We start from the raw sequence: 14082 nt of genomic DNA on the forward strand, positions 1-14082 counted from the left end.
AGAGTCTGATAACTGCGACATAAGAAACCTGCCCCTCTCAGAAAAACACTTTGACATGATTAAACCGTTTATTACAGAATATGATCCAAAAAAAGCTCAAAAAATATTGCCTCCTCGTCCTAAAACACCTCTTAGGACTAAAACGCCACCACCAAATATTCCAGTTACAAAAAATTTATTCAAGATTATACCAAATAATGACCCTATACATGCTGAAGATCAGTTAGCAAAATCATGTAAAGACTTACAATATAAAATTGATAACGGCGCCTACGTAGACATCTTTGATCCCAAATAATTTTGAATGTTATTTTATTATAAACGACTTTCAAGAATATACATTTTTCCATGTTAAATATAAAATAGCAAGGTTCTAAAATAAACAAAATAGTTTAAATCGCAAATGTATTAAAAAATGGAATCATTTATAGTGTAGTTAATTATACTCAATTAATGTTACTGAATATTCATGATGATGTAAAATTTCATTTTGTTCATCAATATTCTTATTAAAATATATTGTTAACTGCTGTTGAATTTATAAAATATGTAAGTACTAGTCTAATAAATCTAACTCTTCCAATTCTTCTGGTGTCAACTCATTTGACTGAACAGGACACATAGGTTTACTTAAATAATCCATTTTTGCATTGTCATTTTTTAAACCATATTCTTCAATATCAAGATCATCATCTTCTCTGTTGTATGAACTATCTCTAATTTTCTTGTTGTACCCTGATAATTTAAACATTATTAACAATGTTGAATTGCAGAAAGCTAAAAATACCTTTAGCTGTTTTGGATGGTTGTTGATCAGGAGGTGTGCTAAGATCACCATCATAGTTGATAATGTTATTTTGTGCTATACGCCATTCCAATATATCTGTAGTAAAGTCATCTCTGTTTCCTAATTGGGTAAAACCTACTATTTTGTCAACCAATATAGTTTTTTGAATAAGTACTATTGTTGGAATTACCTAAAATACAAAATAAAAATTCTTAATTAGAATATTTACTGTCCCATTAACAACCTGTATATTTAATAGGTGGACTTATTGCTTAAACTGAGCACTTAAATTCAATCCTTGGTTTCTAATTACAGTCGATAAGCATTATATACAGCGCTATAATTACTGAGGCCTAATCATTAACAAGTAAACAATATAGAGGTCCTCTTCAGAAAATAACCAGACATAATACAGTTTAAGATGATTATCCACATTATCAGTATAATTACACTCTTGTAATTATAAAGACTGTATAATGCACAACATAATATATTACCTTAATTTTTAATTTCTCAGCTAAAAATGGACATTTTTCAGCATTAAGTTTAGTAAATCTTGTTTCTAAATGCTTTGGGGCTAATACTTTTAGATGTTTATCCACAATTAAACATCTCTCTGACGAATTCCTATAAAAATGAATAACAACATTGTCTGACTGTTTAATAACGTCAAAAAAACTTTTTTCTTCTGGAAGTTCTTCATATTTCCCATGATCATTAAGAAGCCATTCCTTTTTCCTTTCTTCTTGTTTTTGAAGCTCCTTAATTCGATTTTTCCGTAACTGCTCCAAGTCATTTACATCTAAATTATCTATTTGCTCTATAGCAGCATCGACTTGTCTTTCTATGGCCTTTGTAACATTTAGTAATTGAGCATCCATTTTCTAATATTAGAACAAAAATATGAGTATTCCTCCCAAAAATCGATTAGACACTGACAATTGTTACAAAAGATAAATATTTTGGTTCAATAAAAATCGAACATCAATTACACAGTAATTTATTAACTCAAGAAACGTAATAAACTTAATTTTTCTTACCGGGTGTTCCAAATTAAATATATTTTTAAAAATGTCTAGGTCCTCACCCACACCTAACCCTTCTCATTAGTTTTATGTAGTAAGGACACCGAAAAATATCGATATATTTCACCCAATTTTCTTTTCGATATATAGCTATTTATTATCCGACATCTCTATTATGTAACGTTCAAAACTATCGAAGAAAAATTAATCGATAGTCTTCAAACATTCCATCAATTCGATAGTCAAAAAATAGTCCTATGAAAATAATAATAGGCAAGATGATTAATTTAAAAAAAATACTTTACGACATTTCACGTATCTAATGTACCCGGAATAATTGTTATTTCTGTAATTAAAAATTATTAATCCTTCTGATTGATATGATTAAAAATGAATGTGAATTTTAAATTTGAAATAACATAATTTTAAATGTGTGCTAAAACGCTTCATATGGGTTTTGTCGCACTCGGCGCTTTCGATAATTAGAATTCTTGTTGGCACAATCTTTTAACAATTATGTGTTATAGTTATGCATTTTGTATAACAATGCCCCGGTGAAATTTGAACCTACGACACGACCTAACAGTGGTAGAAAGGCCGTCCTCTCTTCTTAATTGCGTTGGCTACCAATATCTCAATATTATATTCAAATTTGAAGATTCAGCGACAGAAACTTTAACATTCAAAATATTATATACAACAAACATCGAAAGAGTTACAACATTGTAAATAAAATTTTGTCTAAAATATCGATATTATATTTTCCTGAACAGCAACTTTTAAAAAAATGTGTTAAACCTTTTAATTATTTTTAACATTCTTTTTAAATTGATACTTAATTTTTAAGGTTTATTGAAAATATCGATACTATGAGTTGTTTAAAGATTCGATATTTTATGGTCGAAATATCAATATTTTTATTTTAAATATCGATATACTTTTTGTGGTTGCAATAATAAATGATGATATTCTTTCCATATTTTTTAAGAATTTTAAAAAGTAGGGATGTTTTTGAAAAATCTTTAGGAATATAAAGGTTTATTAAAAATTATATTTTTCTGGAAGAATATCAGCTATACATATCTCTTTTCAGCATTGTTACACTGTTTCTTTTATGGTTCTACAATTGTCACTTTAAGATTAAAGAGTATATATTATAATTTAACAGCTTTATTTAATTCTACATGAAATGTGTAAAAAATATGATGCTAATGTTACTTTAATAAAACAAAAAAAACAATGAGGGTATACAGTAGTAATCAAATAAATTCTTGTATCTTAATTCTACTCAGTACTGAGTAGTACATAAACGGTTATAATTTCAAATTATTTTAAGCTTCTAAAGCAACTGGTTCTGGTTTCTTTTGCATAGATTTATCTACAATAAATACTTATGGAATAAAACTATTCAATGAAGTGTTTAAAAATTATACCTTTTTTAGTTAGTTCTTCCTCTTCAATGAATTCACTTTCATTAATTCTGGATGAAGGAACTTCTGGTAATTGTTGCTTTAGAATGTCAGCTAGTTCATCTTCTACAGCTTGTTCATCTTCTTCAGTTAAAACTCCACTTAATAAGCTTGATATTTCCTTAAATAATAACACATTAATAGCAAAAAAGAAAATAATAATAGACAAACTAACATCCTGTTTTTCTTTTGCTTCTCTTGTTTCATCTAATATTCTCTCAATATCCTCTATATTAATAGCATCATTGACTCTTTTTAGAGCTTCGTTTCCTTGTTTTAAACCCTCAACAACTTGTAATTCAATTTGGGCATATTCAATATCATGTGCTAATTTTTCAAGATTTTCAAGCTGACCATCAGTTTTTGCTAGTAATTGTTCTTGATAACGTTTTTTCTTTAAAAGTAATTTAGCACGCCTAAAACAGCATATTGACATATCTAAGACTAATTCATATAAGGCACAATCATACTCCTTCTGTCCCTTTGCTAAAAGTTTTCTTGCTATTTCCCTATCTGATACTAAACTATTTTCAATTTTAACCTGATATTGGTGTAATTTATCTCTCTGTTGTTTTAGTTGCTAGAAATACAAATATACATTTAAATCTGCTATATATTTACTAATTATTTACCAGAACTGCCTTGTCTTGCGCTGTTATCCTACTTGCAGGTTTTTTTTTACCAAATATTATACCCATAACTTGTATTTGTCTACTATCTAAAACTAATCACTTAATAGTGTATTAAAACCTAAGCACTCATTTGCTGTCATATGTATATTTACTAATTATTACAGCTGATTAGAATTTGCCATAGCTATCTTCTTTTTTATTTTGGTTAAAATTAGTACGAAGAAGAACTTGGTAACCTGAGGTAGGGGTGTTTGCCACCAAAAATTTTGCCATATTTCGTTATATCTATATAAAAAAAGGTGCGCATTTAAAATTAAGTACCAAAATTAAAAGTTTATTAAAAATTGTGTTTAATTTATTTTGAAAAAATATCAACAAATATCGGCTCAAAAAATATCGATATATATCGGCCATAAATGTCGATATTTCTAGAAGAAAATATAAGATATAACTATATAGCCATATTTTTTCTGCATTCCTAATCTGAGGTTATCAACTTCACTTTAGCTTTTAAACATTTTTAAAAATGAATAGAGTTGTAGTAGGCAATTATTATCTACCTGGAGAGATAATTAAAGATATTAAATCTAAAGACAGAGAAACTATAATAGGACCAGGCTTATGTAGATGTGAAGAAGATGCGAATTGCCTTGTGGCTTCACAAGCAGGATACCTCTGTTTTAGATCACCAAATACATACTGGTTGGAAAGTCGCAATAATAGATATGTGCCAAAAAAAACCGATTTAGTTGTAGGAATAATAACAAAGAAATCTGGTGATACACTTAGGGTTGATTTAGGAAGTGCGGAAAGTGCTTCACTTTCAATGTTAGCTTTTGAAGGGGCCACAAAGAAAATTAAACCTGATGTAAACATAGGAGATATTGTTTATGCCAAAGTTCTAAATGCTCATAAAGAAATGGAACCAGAATTGGTCTGCATTGATCAGTATTATAAAGCAGGAAGACTAGGTGTCCTACCAAATAATGGATTTTTAATTAACACTAATCAGAAACTTACACAAATGTTATTGAATGCTGAAAATCCTCTATTACGTACATTAGGAAGACAATTCCCATATGAGATTGTGGTGGGTGTTAATGGAAAGATATGGTTTAGAGCGAATCAAACTAAGGAGATGTTAACATTATGTAAGATGTTTGAAGAAGCTAAGAACCAAAGTGATCAAGTTATTACTAATATTTGTAGACAATTGAAATAAAATAAATGCTATTTTGTTCTAATTTATTTATTAAACCTTATTAAAGATCTTTAAATTTAAAAGACAAATATTTCAAGTAAATAATATTTTTGACTTTATAATAAAATAATTTTGTATAGGGAAAGAATTACAAACCACTTATTCTAAGTAAGAGTTATATTTTAAAAAACAATTTTGGCAAATTACCCGAGGCCGGTCAAAAGTCAAGGTTACGTCATCAGTAGACAAAATCATGTAAAATTGCATGATCCTAAATCATTTCTCTTATCATTACTATGTCTATCTTTGTTATATAGGTAAATTAAAATAAGAAAAAATTATATTTCTGCGGAATTAAAGATTACCTAAGGTAGTCTGACACGGAAGGATGAACGATAATTTGGAGGAGCACTGACTGCCGTCTGTTTGGTACAAAGGTCTAGTATGATAGTGCAATTCTCATTTTTAGTAGATAACGCCTTGCTCCTAAGCCAAAAATTGAATTCGTTTAGTTTATTAACAATATACAGTTTATTGTTATCTTTGTCATTATGAGTGCAGTAAATGGAAAATCGGCAGGTAATGTAAATGTTAGGGTTGTACAAACCAGTTTTAAAAAATAATTAATTATCAATTAAATAAAGTTGGTAAATATTAAGTCATTGGATTGCATTGTTATTTAATTAAAGTTACATTGCAATTTTAAATAATTTAATTTTTTCTGTTTCACATAACATTATTAGCTTCAAACAGAGGCAATTGTGATTATGAAGAAATCAACATTCCAGTTCCATGGGGTCATATTGCAGGTACAGTTATCTATTATGTAGTTTTTTTACTTTAGGTCAAGATGTTTATTTTAAATATCAATAATCCCCTTTATTTTATAAGTACCATATATATTGTTAATAAATAATCCCTAGTTTACAAGGTAAATTAGCAGTTAACGCAATTTTTTTTATCAGGTAAATGGTGGGGTTCCAGGGAAGTTCAACCAATTATTGCTTTGCATGGTTGGCAAGATAACAGTGGTACCTTTGATAAGGTAGCACCTTTATTAAAAAACTGGGGACATTCCTTACTGTGCATTGATCTTCCTGGGCATGGATTTTCATCACATCTTCCACCAGGTTTGTAGTTGTAATAGTCATATCTATATAGTTATATATCTATATATTTTCAATAAATTTAACTAGGACACAAATACTACATTTGGTGGGATGGTGTATATTATTTAAGGAGAATAGTGAAACATTTCAAGTGGACTAATATTGTTATAATGGGTCATTCCTTAGGAGGGGGCATTGCATTTCTTTACTCAGCAGTGTATCCAACAGAAGTTAAAAAATATATTAGTATAGATATTGGTAAGACACAAGTTATAATTTAGTTAGAGCATCAGTGTAATCATGTCATTAATTTTATATATTTTTTTCATTTAAGAGCATACTATCTTTAATGCCTCCCTTACAGAGCCAATAATCATTCTATATTATCGATTAGTATTAAATTATAAATACCATAGAATGCTATATAAATTCAATGAATTTTTAATCCTTTGATAGTAATATATTTGTTCCTTTTTTAATGTCATGTGTCTTTTCAGCCAGCCCTGCTGTGAGAGATCTTAAAAAATCATGTGATATATTAGGTGTCTCAATTGATAAATTTTTAACATATGAGAATTTAGCACAAGATAAAATGCCATCTTATAGTTATGATGAAATGTTGAATATTCTTGAAGATGCTCACAAAGGTAGGAGAGTTCAAAATCAAGCATACTTGCTTAAGAGAGACTTACATTTTAAGGATCAATCAATCAGGAAGGATGTAAAATATTATTGAAAAGGGGTATGAAGCCAGTTAAGGACAAAGAAGATCATTATTACTTTACGAGAGATCCAAGACTTAAAGTGTCTGCATTGGGATTTGTTACATTAGAACAAGTGTTAGAATTGGCATCTAGAATTCAGTGTGAGGTAAATAAACATATATAGTAAGTTAATGTTGTCATTTATAATTTTATCTTATTAATAATGTATAAATCTAGCAAATCTATATTAACCATTTCTTAGGTATTGAATATAAGGGCTGTGCCAGGCTACAATTTCGAATACCCGGAGCATTATGATTTAGTCTTGGATAAGATCGAACAAAATGGAAAGGCAAAAAGAATGGTAAGGCACCATGTTCCAGGAACACACCATTTGCATCTAAATGATGGGAATTCAGTAGCTGATATCATACATGACTTTCTGATATCCTAAGATTACAAACAATTTGAGTATTATGTTTATTCAATAGGGCTGTCAAATCTGCCTACATATTTATTATTGTCAAAATTTACATTTAATGTTTATGTTTATGTAAAATATAAAATCCATAAATATATATCAGTAATAGGTACTAGTCATAATTTAATGTGTCTTTTATGTACTTACTATTGCTCTAATAGTAAATTTAAAAATGGCTCTGGTAGATCAATTTATTTATTTTTCATGGTGTAGGGATTTTATTCATCAGAATATCCTGAAATGTTTGTATTTTTATGAACCTAACTTTATACAAACGTATTTAGATATATATTGTGATATATTATAATTTGTTATATTACATGAGTTTATTTATTTTGTAGCTTTAGTAGTAATAATTTTCTATTCCTTAGAAAAAAATGTTACACAAGCATGATATATACCAATTATTAAAATCTTATTAAATAATATTGTTTCTTTATTTCTTAAGAAATTTAAACAAATACTGGTGAATGACAGTACCATGTTATAATGGGGAGAGAGGGATTTATTTGATATTCCTTGAATACTTTTTCCCACTGCAATTCCATTGGGCTAAAAATTGCTTTTGATCTAAGGTTTCCTTTAACAACTTCCTGCTCCTAAAATATACAAAATTTAGATACAAGATGTCATTCATATTTTATATATGGAGTACACCTTTAATATAAGTTTATTTCTATTTCTAGTTTCTTGAATTGTTAATCTCAAGCAACCCACTTTAGGATCTTTGTTTAATAAAGAGTCTCGGATGCATTCAGTTCTATAAATAACGAATAAAGCATTTAACATTTTCGGAAAAAACATTCAAACCTAAGCACAGTTTCTATTTGTTCCTCTTGCTTTTTATATTTCACTAATATTTCTTCTACCTCTAGAATTGGCATTTTAAGAACATTAAATATTCATAGTTTGTATTGAATATTTAGTAAAATAGGTAATATAGTCGACAACAGATGGCGCCTGTAAATATCAATTTTTATGCAACAAAATATACAACTGCGCTTTTTTAAATAAGTTGTAAATATTAGAATTATTTATAAACCAGCTCTAGTTATATTAAAACTAAAGCAATTAACTTGTATAAGTCCTTATCGATACTATTATGCTGGATAGTTTAAACGGAAAATAAATATATTCATAATAAGACATACATACACTTAACAAGCTATGGCGAATAATGATAACGCTATCGCTTTGAAAAAGGTAAAGGTATGTCATGCTTGGTGTATTAATGATATAACTTTCTTTCTTTATACAATGTATATTTATGGGAATTTAAATGAAACGGAAAAAACAATAGTTGGATAATTTTACATACAAAATTAATGCGGCGTAGTACTGCTTGGTCAGGCAAGCAATCATTTTTTACATTAACATTACGGCGGGAACAACTATAGGATATCAATAGTAGTTTTATACCGTAAGTTTTTAGCATTACTTTTCTTCTAATCATTTATTTAACAACGCCATCTTTTACACTAGAGAAGAACATATTTTGAATGTAAATATTTAAGGAAATGTCTTTTAATTCTGCTTTATAATTGTATGTTATTGTTAAAGATTATTTTAATTCATGTTATGTTTCTATCTAAATGTTATTGGTAATATATATGTGTATAGTGTTCTACAAAGTATGTTTGTTTACTACTTTAAAGCACTGTTAATATTTCCCCTTTATAAAATAAAGAATAAACTTTTGAATATAATTTGATTGAAAATTTGAATAAAATAGAAAAACGTTGAATTTATTACTACATGTATTATATATTATATTATTATAAGATAAACCTATATAATAAATGCATTGATATCCTTGAAACCAAAAGAATTACAATCAACAGCAAAATACATGAAAAAATAATTTAGATTATAAAATTTTTATTGGTCATTACCTATCGAGTACACAATAGGTTGTTTAAAACAAAAAAATCTGCTTTTGCATAACCGCTTTTTCTTTAGTCAGTAATGTTTGAATTTTTTACACAGGTAAGTTTACAACGTTCATATATGTAATATTATTATTTGACAGATATATTAAACATACTGCTCACTTGATCTAGACGGTCAAATTGTTTGTAAGAAATTTGTTCGTTTGGCTCGAGTTAGAAGTTTGTTTTTTCTTCAAAGTTCGTCTTAATGATAGGTAAGTGCTCCTAGATTAAATGTCTTTTTGTTCCATTATGAACGAGGGTGACACTTACTTATTACTTAATATATACATGCCTATAGCACTGTTGCAACTATACAACTTTTGCACTGTGCACTATAGGAAATTAACCTAAAACTTTCACCATTTCAGTATGATTTTTCATAGCTTTTCAAATTCAAATCATTATTTAGGAAAAAAAATGTTAAAAATACACTGATATGTCAACTTTAAATAGATTGGAACTAAAGAATGAGCTGATTGATTGAAATTAAATTATCATTATGTTCTTATGAAAGACGAAATGTTAAAGTGACAATATACTACTATATATATATATATGCAATTAAATAATCATTCTTCTAATACTGCTATTAAAATTGTTAAAAAAAAACAATATGTCATTTATAAATCTTATATTTATTGTTAAATACTGTACATACACTTGTTTAACATATTCAATGGCACATAATTATAAATGTATGAGCATGAAGCCCGAATCTACGAAAATGACAATGAAATTTTATACGTTTATCGAACTTTAATACCTTTTTACGAAAAAGGAAGACTTAACCAATATATAATCTGAACGAAAATAAAACAATACATTATCCGAAATATGTATATAAAATATGGAACATCATCAAGATACAACATGACAGGGTTAATAGTAAAAGTATTTTTTTGTATATACTTGTACAAACACTTTCTAAAACTACTATGATACTGTACAATATGTTACAACTGGTTTTTAATTCTTAATTAAGTATCTAAAGGATGGAACTTGCTTAACTTCTATTTTCTTTACAAAACAAGGCAATCGCCTCAAAAATCTTCGCTTTCATTGAGATACTTGTAGAAAGATTCCTGTAAATTTCTTTTATTTTAGAAAATATATACAAAGGGTTATGATATGTAATATAGTGCAACAAAACAAACTAAATCTAACTGTTATTTTAAAATGTTCGGAATTATCACGTGTTCAGAATTTGTGCATATTATTTTGTTTTCATTGTTCTGTCACATTTAAGGTCAACTAATAATAAAAATCTGTATTTTGGTGGAAATGTAATGTGTCTGTTGTATACAAAGCCAAAATATTGAACGTATATGTTTAAATCCTAGATATCACTTATATGGAAACAAATAGGAAACACATAATTTTCAACAAATTTTACAATTATCAGTCTTGTTCTAAAAAACTAATTTTCCTTCTACAATTTCGCATCATATTTATAATACACCACAGCTTCAGTTGTATGTGGATACTTAGTGGGAAAACTTCAATGGAACCTACGCATTAATATATTAATCTATATATACTACTGTTGTTATATAAACATTGATGATGAGAATTACTTGAACGAAAATGTACGTGAGGGTAACACTAGTTTTCGACACAATTATTTGCCGTTTAGTTATTGATAAGCCTTTACGTATATATGTTACTAATTGTAATAATAACAGCTTTTAACAATTATTTGTGCTATTTCTGACTCATGCGTCTATCTATTAGTTTTATCAACTATTTATTCGTAGATTTCTTTGAAGTTTTAATGTAAATTAACTAACTGCTATATACAATTAATTTTTCTTGTTCGTGTTTGGCTATATATGAATCAATAGGCCTTAGAACTACATTTCAAGGATTATTTATATATTATACAAAATAAGTCACAATATTTAACATACGTTTAATATTAAATAGTCAAAAAGCAAAAGATATTTTACCAAGCAAAATAGTTTTGCGCTTCAGATTGGTGGGTATTTCGTACCATCCACTTAAAATTGAACGATGAACCTAATTAAAATTAATTATTTGGATTGTTATCTTCTTAGCTTTAAAGACGATAATATGATTGTAGCTTATTTTTTAATTTGTTTAACTTTTCTTGAATAGCACGTTGATATAGACTGCTGGTTTTAGGAACTCAAAGTATAAGCTACGTTTTAGTTTGAACAATTTTTAAGTTTATAGGTTTTTCTTTAGGAACTTCCAAATCAGCGAAGAGGTGAAAACGATAATGGAAGAATAGACGAGCTATCTAGGAATTTCCAGACAATTCTATCACCGACTAGTTTGTATTTAAAGCATATTTCCTGGTTCGCTTCTGGAAGAGCCGTGGTATACGTGTCTGGCTGGGCTAGGCGTGAAACTGCTTAGACTGGGTGCCCCGTTCCTCCAAGATAAAGCAGGCGGTCCTACCCTCGCGTATACAGGTTGTTCAGCGCTATGACCACTAGGTGAGACCAGATCTGGCGGTGCAGTTTCCTGTGAATTTTTGCGGTAATGGTCTTTCTTCGGACGTCGTAGCGTATGTGTAGGAGCAAAATACGAGTCAGAGTATACTTTGCGATTGTAGTAGCCCCCATTGGATGCAGGATATGGAGACTCGTCATCAGACGCCATGGATGGAGAATTGTTCCAGATCTGAAAATGGTGTTTTGTTATAAAGTAAACATTTTCACTTATAATATTAATGTTCTATAATAATATACTTATTATAGTAACATATTAGCTAGAATCTTGAATATTAGCATAATACACTAAATCTTGCTGATCTCATTATGTGGATAACAAGACTTTAATACCATATAGGATATTCGGTTTGAGTGATTGACTTTCGTGGCCTACCCCACCTGACTTTTTACACTTGAAATTATCGTATTAGATGCACGTTCCACAGTACGTCACAGAAAATACTTTTTCATAAAAATCGTGTAGTAGCCGTTTTCCCTCATTTTGGATGGAACAGTTGAGTCATCAACTGCTGAGCTTTCCTAGAGATCTTTGAGAGAGAAGTAATTCATCGTATTCTAACTTTTTGGTCCTCCAGTTCGTTCTTTGTCATTGATGTCAAAATTACCGTTTTTACATTGTTGAAGCCAAAACCGAAAATTGTGATATAACGGTAATACTGCATACATTTTTTAGTGTTTAATTCTTCATTCTGTTCCCTGTTTAATTGCGGGCTTCATCAACAAATGTAATCAAATTAAGCAAAAAAAGTAATGAATGTCGAAATTTCAATTATGAGTGTTCCATGATTGGCGTCTGAATACAATGAATTTGTTTGCATTGAGTTTATTTACACTGATAATTTGTATATTCACTAATAGATATCGATGATCAAAATACATACACGAACCTAACATTAAAATATTTCAGCTGATTTTTCAACAGACGGTTCATGAAAAATTTTGATCGACAATAATAATTATTTTACAGTTGTTAATAATGCGTACTAATTATTTAACTATGTAAGTTGTAATGTTCAAACGACAATATTAAATAACATGAATACTCACCAATCTTCTACTACCAGTTACAAGAGTAGTTGTGGCATACGGCGCTGGAGAGGTGTTGCCTTTGTCGTGACTACTGACTAGCGTAGCATCCACCTCAGCGTAGTCAGCAATTTGTGAGGTACGATCATTGGTTAAATTTGGACTCGCATACTCCTGAACTTGCATTAAATTATAATCGTTGAATTTTCTCACTGGATATGTTCCCTCGGAACCATATTCCAAATTGTCAGGTCTTGTCGCGTACTGCTCCTTGAAATGTAAGGGATTGGTATGGAGGTTAATGCTGGGATTGGTTCCTTGAGACACGTTTCCGTTGCTGTACTCGTTGCGTTGACCGGCAAACTCCCCGTTGGGAGTCAGCTTGGAATATTCGGGGAACGTGGACGCGTAATCGGGAACGTCTTTATCCAACCACAGAGGAACCTCTTGCTTCGAAGCAAGCGGTGTGGATAAAACACCTCCGTTTGATCTGGATGGCGTCATTGTTTTCTTCGAGAGCAGCTGTCGTCGCCTGACGAATACCATTGCACTAAATAATAGAACCATAACCAGGAACATGCTGATCAACAATGCTATGAACCAAGTTTCGGTTATAAAATCTCCTGGCTGCATATCGCTACCTATTGGCCTAAAAACCATATAATGCAAATTAGAACAATTCTAGTAAAAACAAAAACGAAACAAAATCAACCTTTTGGAGTTACCATCCATAATCTTGGAGGCAGGGTCGAGCCTTAGGGTAGAAGGAGCACTGAACGGTCCTACTCCGGCTTTCGTGAATGCAGCTATCTTCACATAATACATTACTCCTGATGAGAGGTTGCCCAGCAGGTATGAAGGAGTTGCGCCCACGTTTATGATCTTGGTGGATTCCGTGTCATTCCGACGAACCTCCAGCTTATAACCTTGGATCTCCCCGTTCAGTGATACGGAAGGTGGTGATCTCCACTTCAACTTTACCGCCGTAGAGTTTAGAAGATGTGCTTCCATGTGACTTGGAGCTTCGGTGGGCACTGAAACAACAAATATTTGGTATTAATAAAACAGTAGTATAGAGTATATAAATTACGCGCAAAGATAATCAATTTTATAATAAAATAATAATCTAATATATATTAGGTGTTTACATGTATTCTGATCATTCTTAAATTACATGTACTAAGAATAAATGGTACAAAAACATATTTTAATGATAATATTTTCCATAATTCTCAACATT

General features: G+C 29.7%; 6 protein-coding genes across 9 annotated transcripts in view; 2 read left to right on the plus strand and 4 right to left on the minus strand.

Annotated features, from left to right (window-relative positions):
* Nucleotides 1-391: 391 nt before the first annotated feature.
* LOC143198109 (phosducin-like protein 3) lies at nucleotides 392-1949 on the minus strand. 2 transcript variants are annotated; one of them, XM_076407115.1, is made up of 4 exons: nucleotides 1828-1949; nucleotides 1285-1671; nucleotides 788-977; nucleotides 392-735 (listed from the first exon to the last, which is right to left on the minus strand). In XM_076407115.1, exons 2-4 carry the CDS (start codon nucleotides 1666-1668, stop codon nucleotides 557-559), a joined length of 753 nt encoding a protein of 250 aa, XP_076263230.1. In that variant the 5' UTR covers nucleotides 1669-1671; nucleotides 1828-1949; the 3' UTR covers nucleotides 392-556. The 2 variants fall into 2 exon arrangements, with proteins under 2 accessions (XP_076263230.1, XP_076263239.1); XM_076407124.1 differs by lacking the exon at nucleotides 1828-1949 and having other exon boundaries at nucleotides 1285-1803.
* Nucleotides 1950-2966: 1017 nt separating this feature from the next.
* Nucleotides 2967-5520, minus strand: Vps20 (Vacuolar protein sorting 20). 2 transcript variants are annotated; one of them, XM_076407188.1, is made up of 6 exons: nucleotides 5480-5520; nucleotides 3914-4005; nucleotides 3752-3861; nucleotides 3457-3697; nucleotides 3246-3402; nucleotides 2967-3190 (listed from the first exon to the last, which is right to left on the minus strand). In XM_076407188.1, the coding sequence occupies exons 2-6, from the start codon at nucleotides 3977-3979 to the stop codon at nucleotides 3144-3146; spliced, it is 621 nt and encodes a 206-aa protein (XP_076263303.1). In that variant the 5' UTR covers nucleotides 3980-4005; nucleotides 5480-5520; the 3' UTR covers nucleotides 2967-3143. The 2 variants fall into 2 exon arrangements, with proteins under 2 accessions (XP_076263303.1, XP_076263293.1); XM_076407178.1 differs by lacking the exon at nucleotides 5480-5520 and adding an exon at nucleotides 4066-4176.
* Rrp40 (exosome complex component Rrp40) lies at nucleotides 4301-5157 on the plus strand. Of its 2 annotated transcripts, XM_076407165.1 has the most exons (2): nucleotides 4479-4615; nucleotides 4669-5157. In XM_076407165.1, the coding sequence occupies exons 1-2, from the start codon at nucleotides 4552-4554 to the stop codon at nucleotides 5133-5135; spliced, it is 531 nt and encodes a 176-aa protein (XP_076263280.1). In that variant the 5' UTR covers nucleotides 4479-4551; the 3' UTR covers nucleotides 5136-5157. The 2 variants fall into 2 exon arrangements, with proteins under 2 accessions (XP_076263268.1, XP_076263280.1); XM_076407153.1 differs by having other exon boundaries at nucleotides 4301-5157.
* Nucleotides 5521-5552: 32 nt separating the features above from the next.
* On the plus strand, nucleotides 5553-7834 carry kraken (serine hydrolase like 2 kraken). The gene is made up of 7 exons (XM_076407142.1): nucleotides 5553-5693; nucleotides 5858-5923; nucleotides 6080-6244; nucleotides 6311-6481; nucleotides 6721-6870; nucleotides 6924-7093; nucleotides 7190-7834. Exons 1-7 carry the CDS (start codon nucleotides 5666-5668, stop codon nucleotides 7379-7381), a joined length of 942 nt encoding a protein of 313 aa, XP_076263257.1. The 5' UTR covers nucleotides 5553-5665; the 3' UTR covers nucleotides 7382-7834.
* LOC143198155 (uncharacterized) lies at nucleotides 7824-8372 on the minus strand. The gene is made up of 3 exons (XM_076407202.1): nucleotides 8219-8372; nucleotides 8066-8168; nucleotides 7824-8007 (listed from the first exon to the last, which is right to left on the minus strand). The coding sequence occupies exons 1-3, from the start codon at nucleotides 8290-8292 to the stop codon at nucleotides 7861-7863; spliced, it is 324 nt and encodes a 107-aa protein (XP_076263317.1). The 5' UTR covers nucleotides 8293-8372; the 3' UTR covers nucleotides 7824-7860.
* Nucleotides 8373-9955: 1583 nt separating this feature from the next.
* robo3 (roundabout 3) overlaps nucleotides 9956-14082 on the minus strand; it is a 440303-nt gene continuing 436176 nt past the window's right edge. The window contains exons 6-8 of the mRNA XM_076419735.1: nucleotides 13555-13876; nucleotides 12864-13491; nucleotides 9956-11985 (exon numbers count right to left, since the gene is read on the minus strand). Of these exons, the coding sequence (XP_076275850.1) occupies nucleotides 11641-11985; nucleotides 12864-13491; nucleotides 13555-13876 (1295 nt within the window). The 3' untranslated portion in view covers nucleotides 9956-11640. The remainder of the gene's footprint in view (nucleotides 11986-12863; nucleotides 13492-13554; nucleotides 13877-14082) is intronic.

The sequence above is a fragment of the Rhynchophorus ferrugineus genome, unplaced genomic scaffold, assembly GCF_030347505.1.
Source record: "Rhynchophorus ferrugineus isolate W39M unplaced genomic scaffold, kcgeb_rfMv2 rfM1, whole genome shotgun sequence".
In the NCBI taxonomy this organism is placed as follows: Eukaryota; Metazoa; Arthropoda; class Insecta; order Coleoptera; family Curculionidae; genus Rhynchophorus; species Rhynchophorus ferrugineus.

Coding starts and splice junctions, on each gene's coding strand:
- LOC143198109 (XM_076407115.1), bottom strand. CDS start 1,668: ATGGATGCTCAATTACTAAATGTTACAAAGGCCATAGAAAGACAAGTC. Junction 978..1,284: donor CTGAGAAATTAAAAATTAAG/GTAATATATTAT, acceptor TTTGTATTTTAG/GTAATTCCAACAATAGTACT. Junction 736..787: donor ACCATCCAAAACAGCTAAAG/GTATTTTTAGCT, acceptor TTAAATTATCAG/GGTACAACAAGAAAATTAGA.
- Vps20 (XM_076407188.1), bottom strand. CDS start 3,979: ATGGGTATAATATTTGGTAAAAAAAAACCTGCAAGTAGGATAACAGCG. Junction 3,862..3,913: donor CGCAAGACAAGGCAGTTCTG/GTAAATAATTAG, acceptor TTGTATTTCTAG/CAACTAAAACAACAGAGAGA. Junction 3,191..3,245: donor GGAAGAACTAACTAAAAAAG/GTATAATTTTTA, acceptor TATTTATTGTAG/ATAAATCTATGCAAAAGAAA.
- Rrp40 (XM_076407153.1), top strand. CDS start 4,440: ATGAATAGAGTTGTAGTAGGCAATTATTATCTACCTGGAGAGATAATT.
- kraken (XM_076407142.1), top strand. CDS start 5,666: ATGAGTGCAGTAAATGGAAAATCGGCAG. Junction 6,245..6,310: donor TTCATCACATCTTCCACCAG/GTTTGTAGTTGT, acceptor AAATTTAACTAG/GACACAAATACTACATTTGG. Junction 6,482..6,720: donor ATATATTAGTATAGATATTG/GTAAGACACAAG, acceptor GTGTCTTTTCAG/CCAGCCCTGCTGTGAGAGAT.
- LOC143198155 (XM_076407202.1), bottom strand. CDS start 8,292: ATGCCAATTCTAGAGGTAGAAGAAATATTAGTGAAATATAAAAAGCAA. Junction 8,169..8,218: donor CAAATAGAAACTGTGCTTAG/GTTTGAATGTTT, acceptor CGTTATTTATAG/AACTGAATGCATCCGAGACT. Junction 8,008..8,065: donor GAAATAAACTTATATTAAAG/GTGTACTCCATA, acceptor TGTATATTTTAG/GAGCAGGAAGTTGTTAAAGG.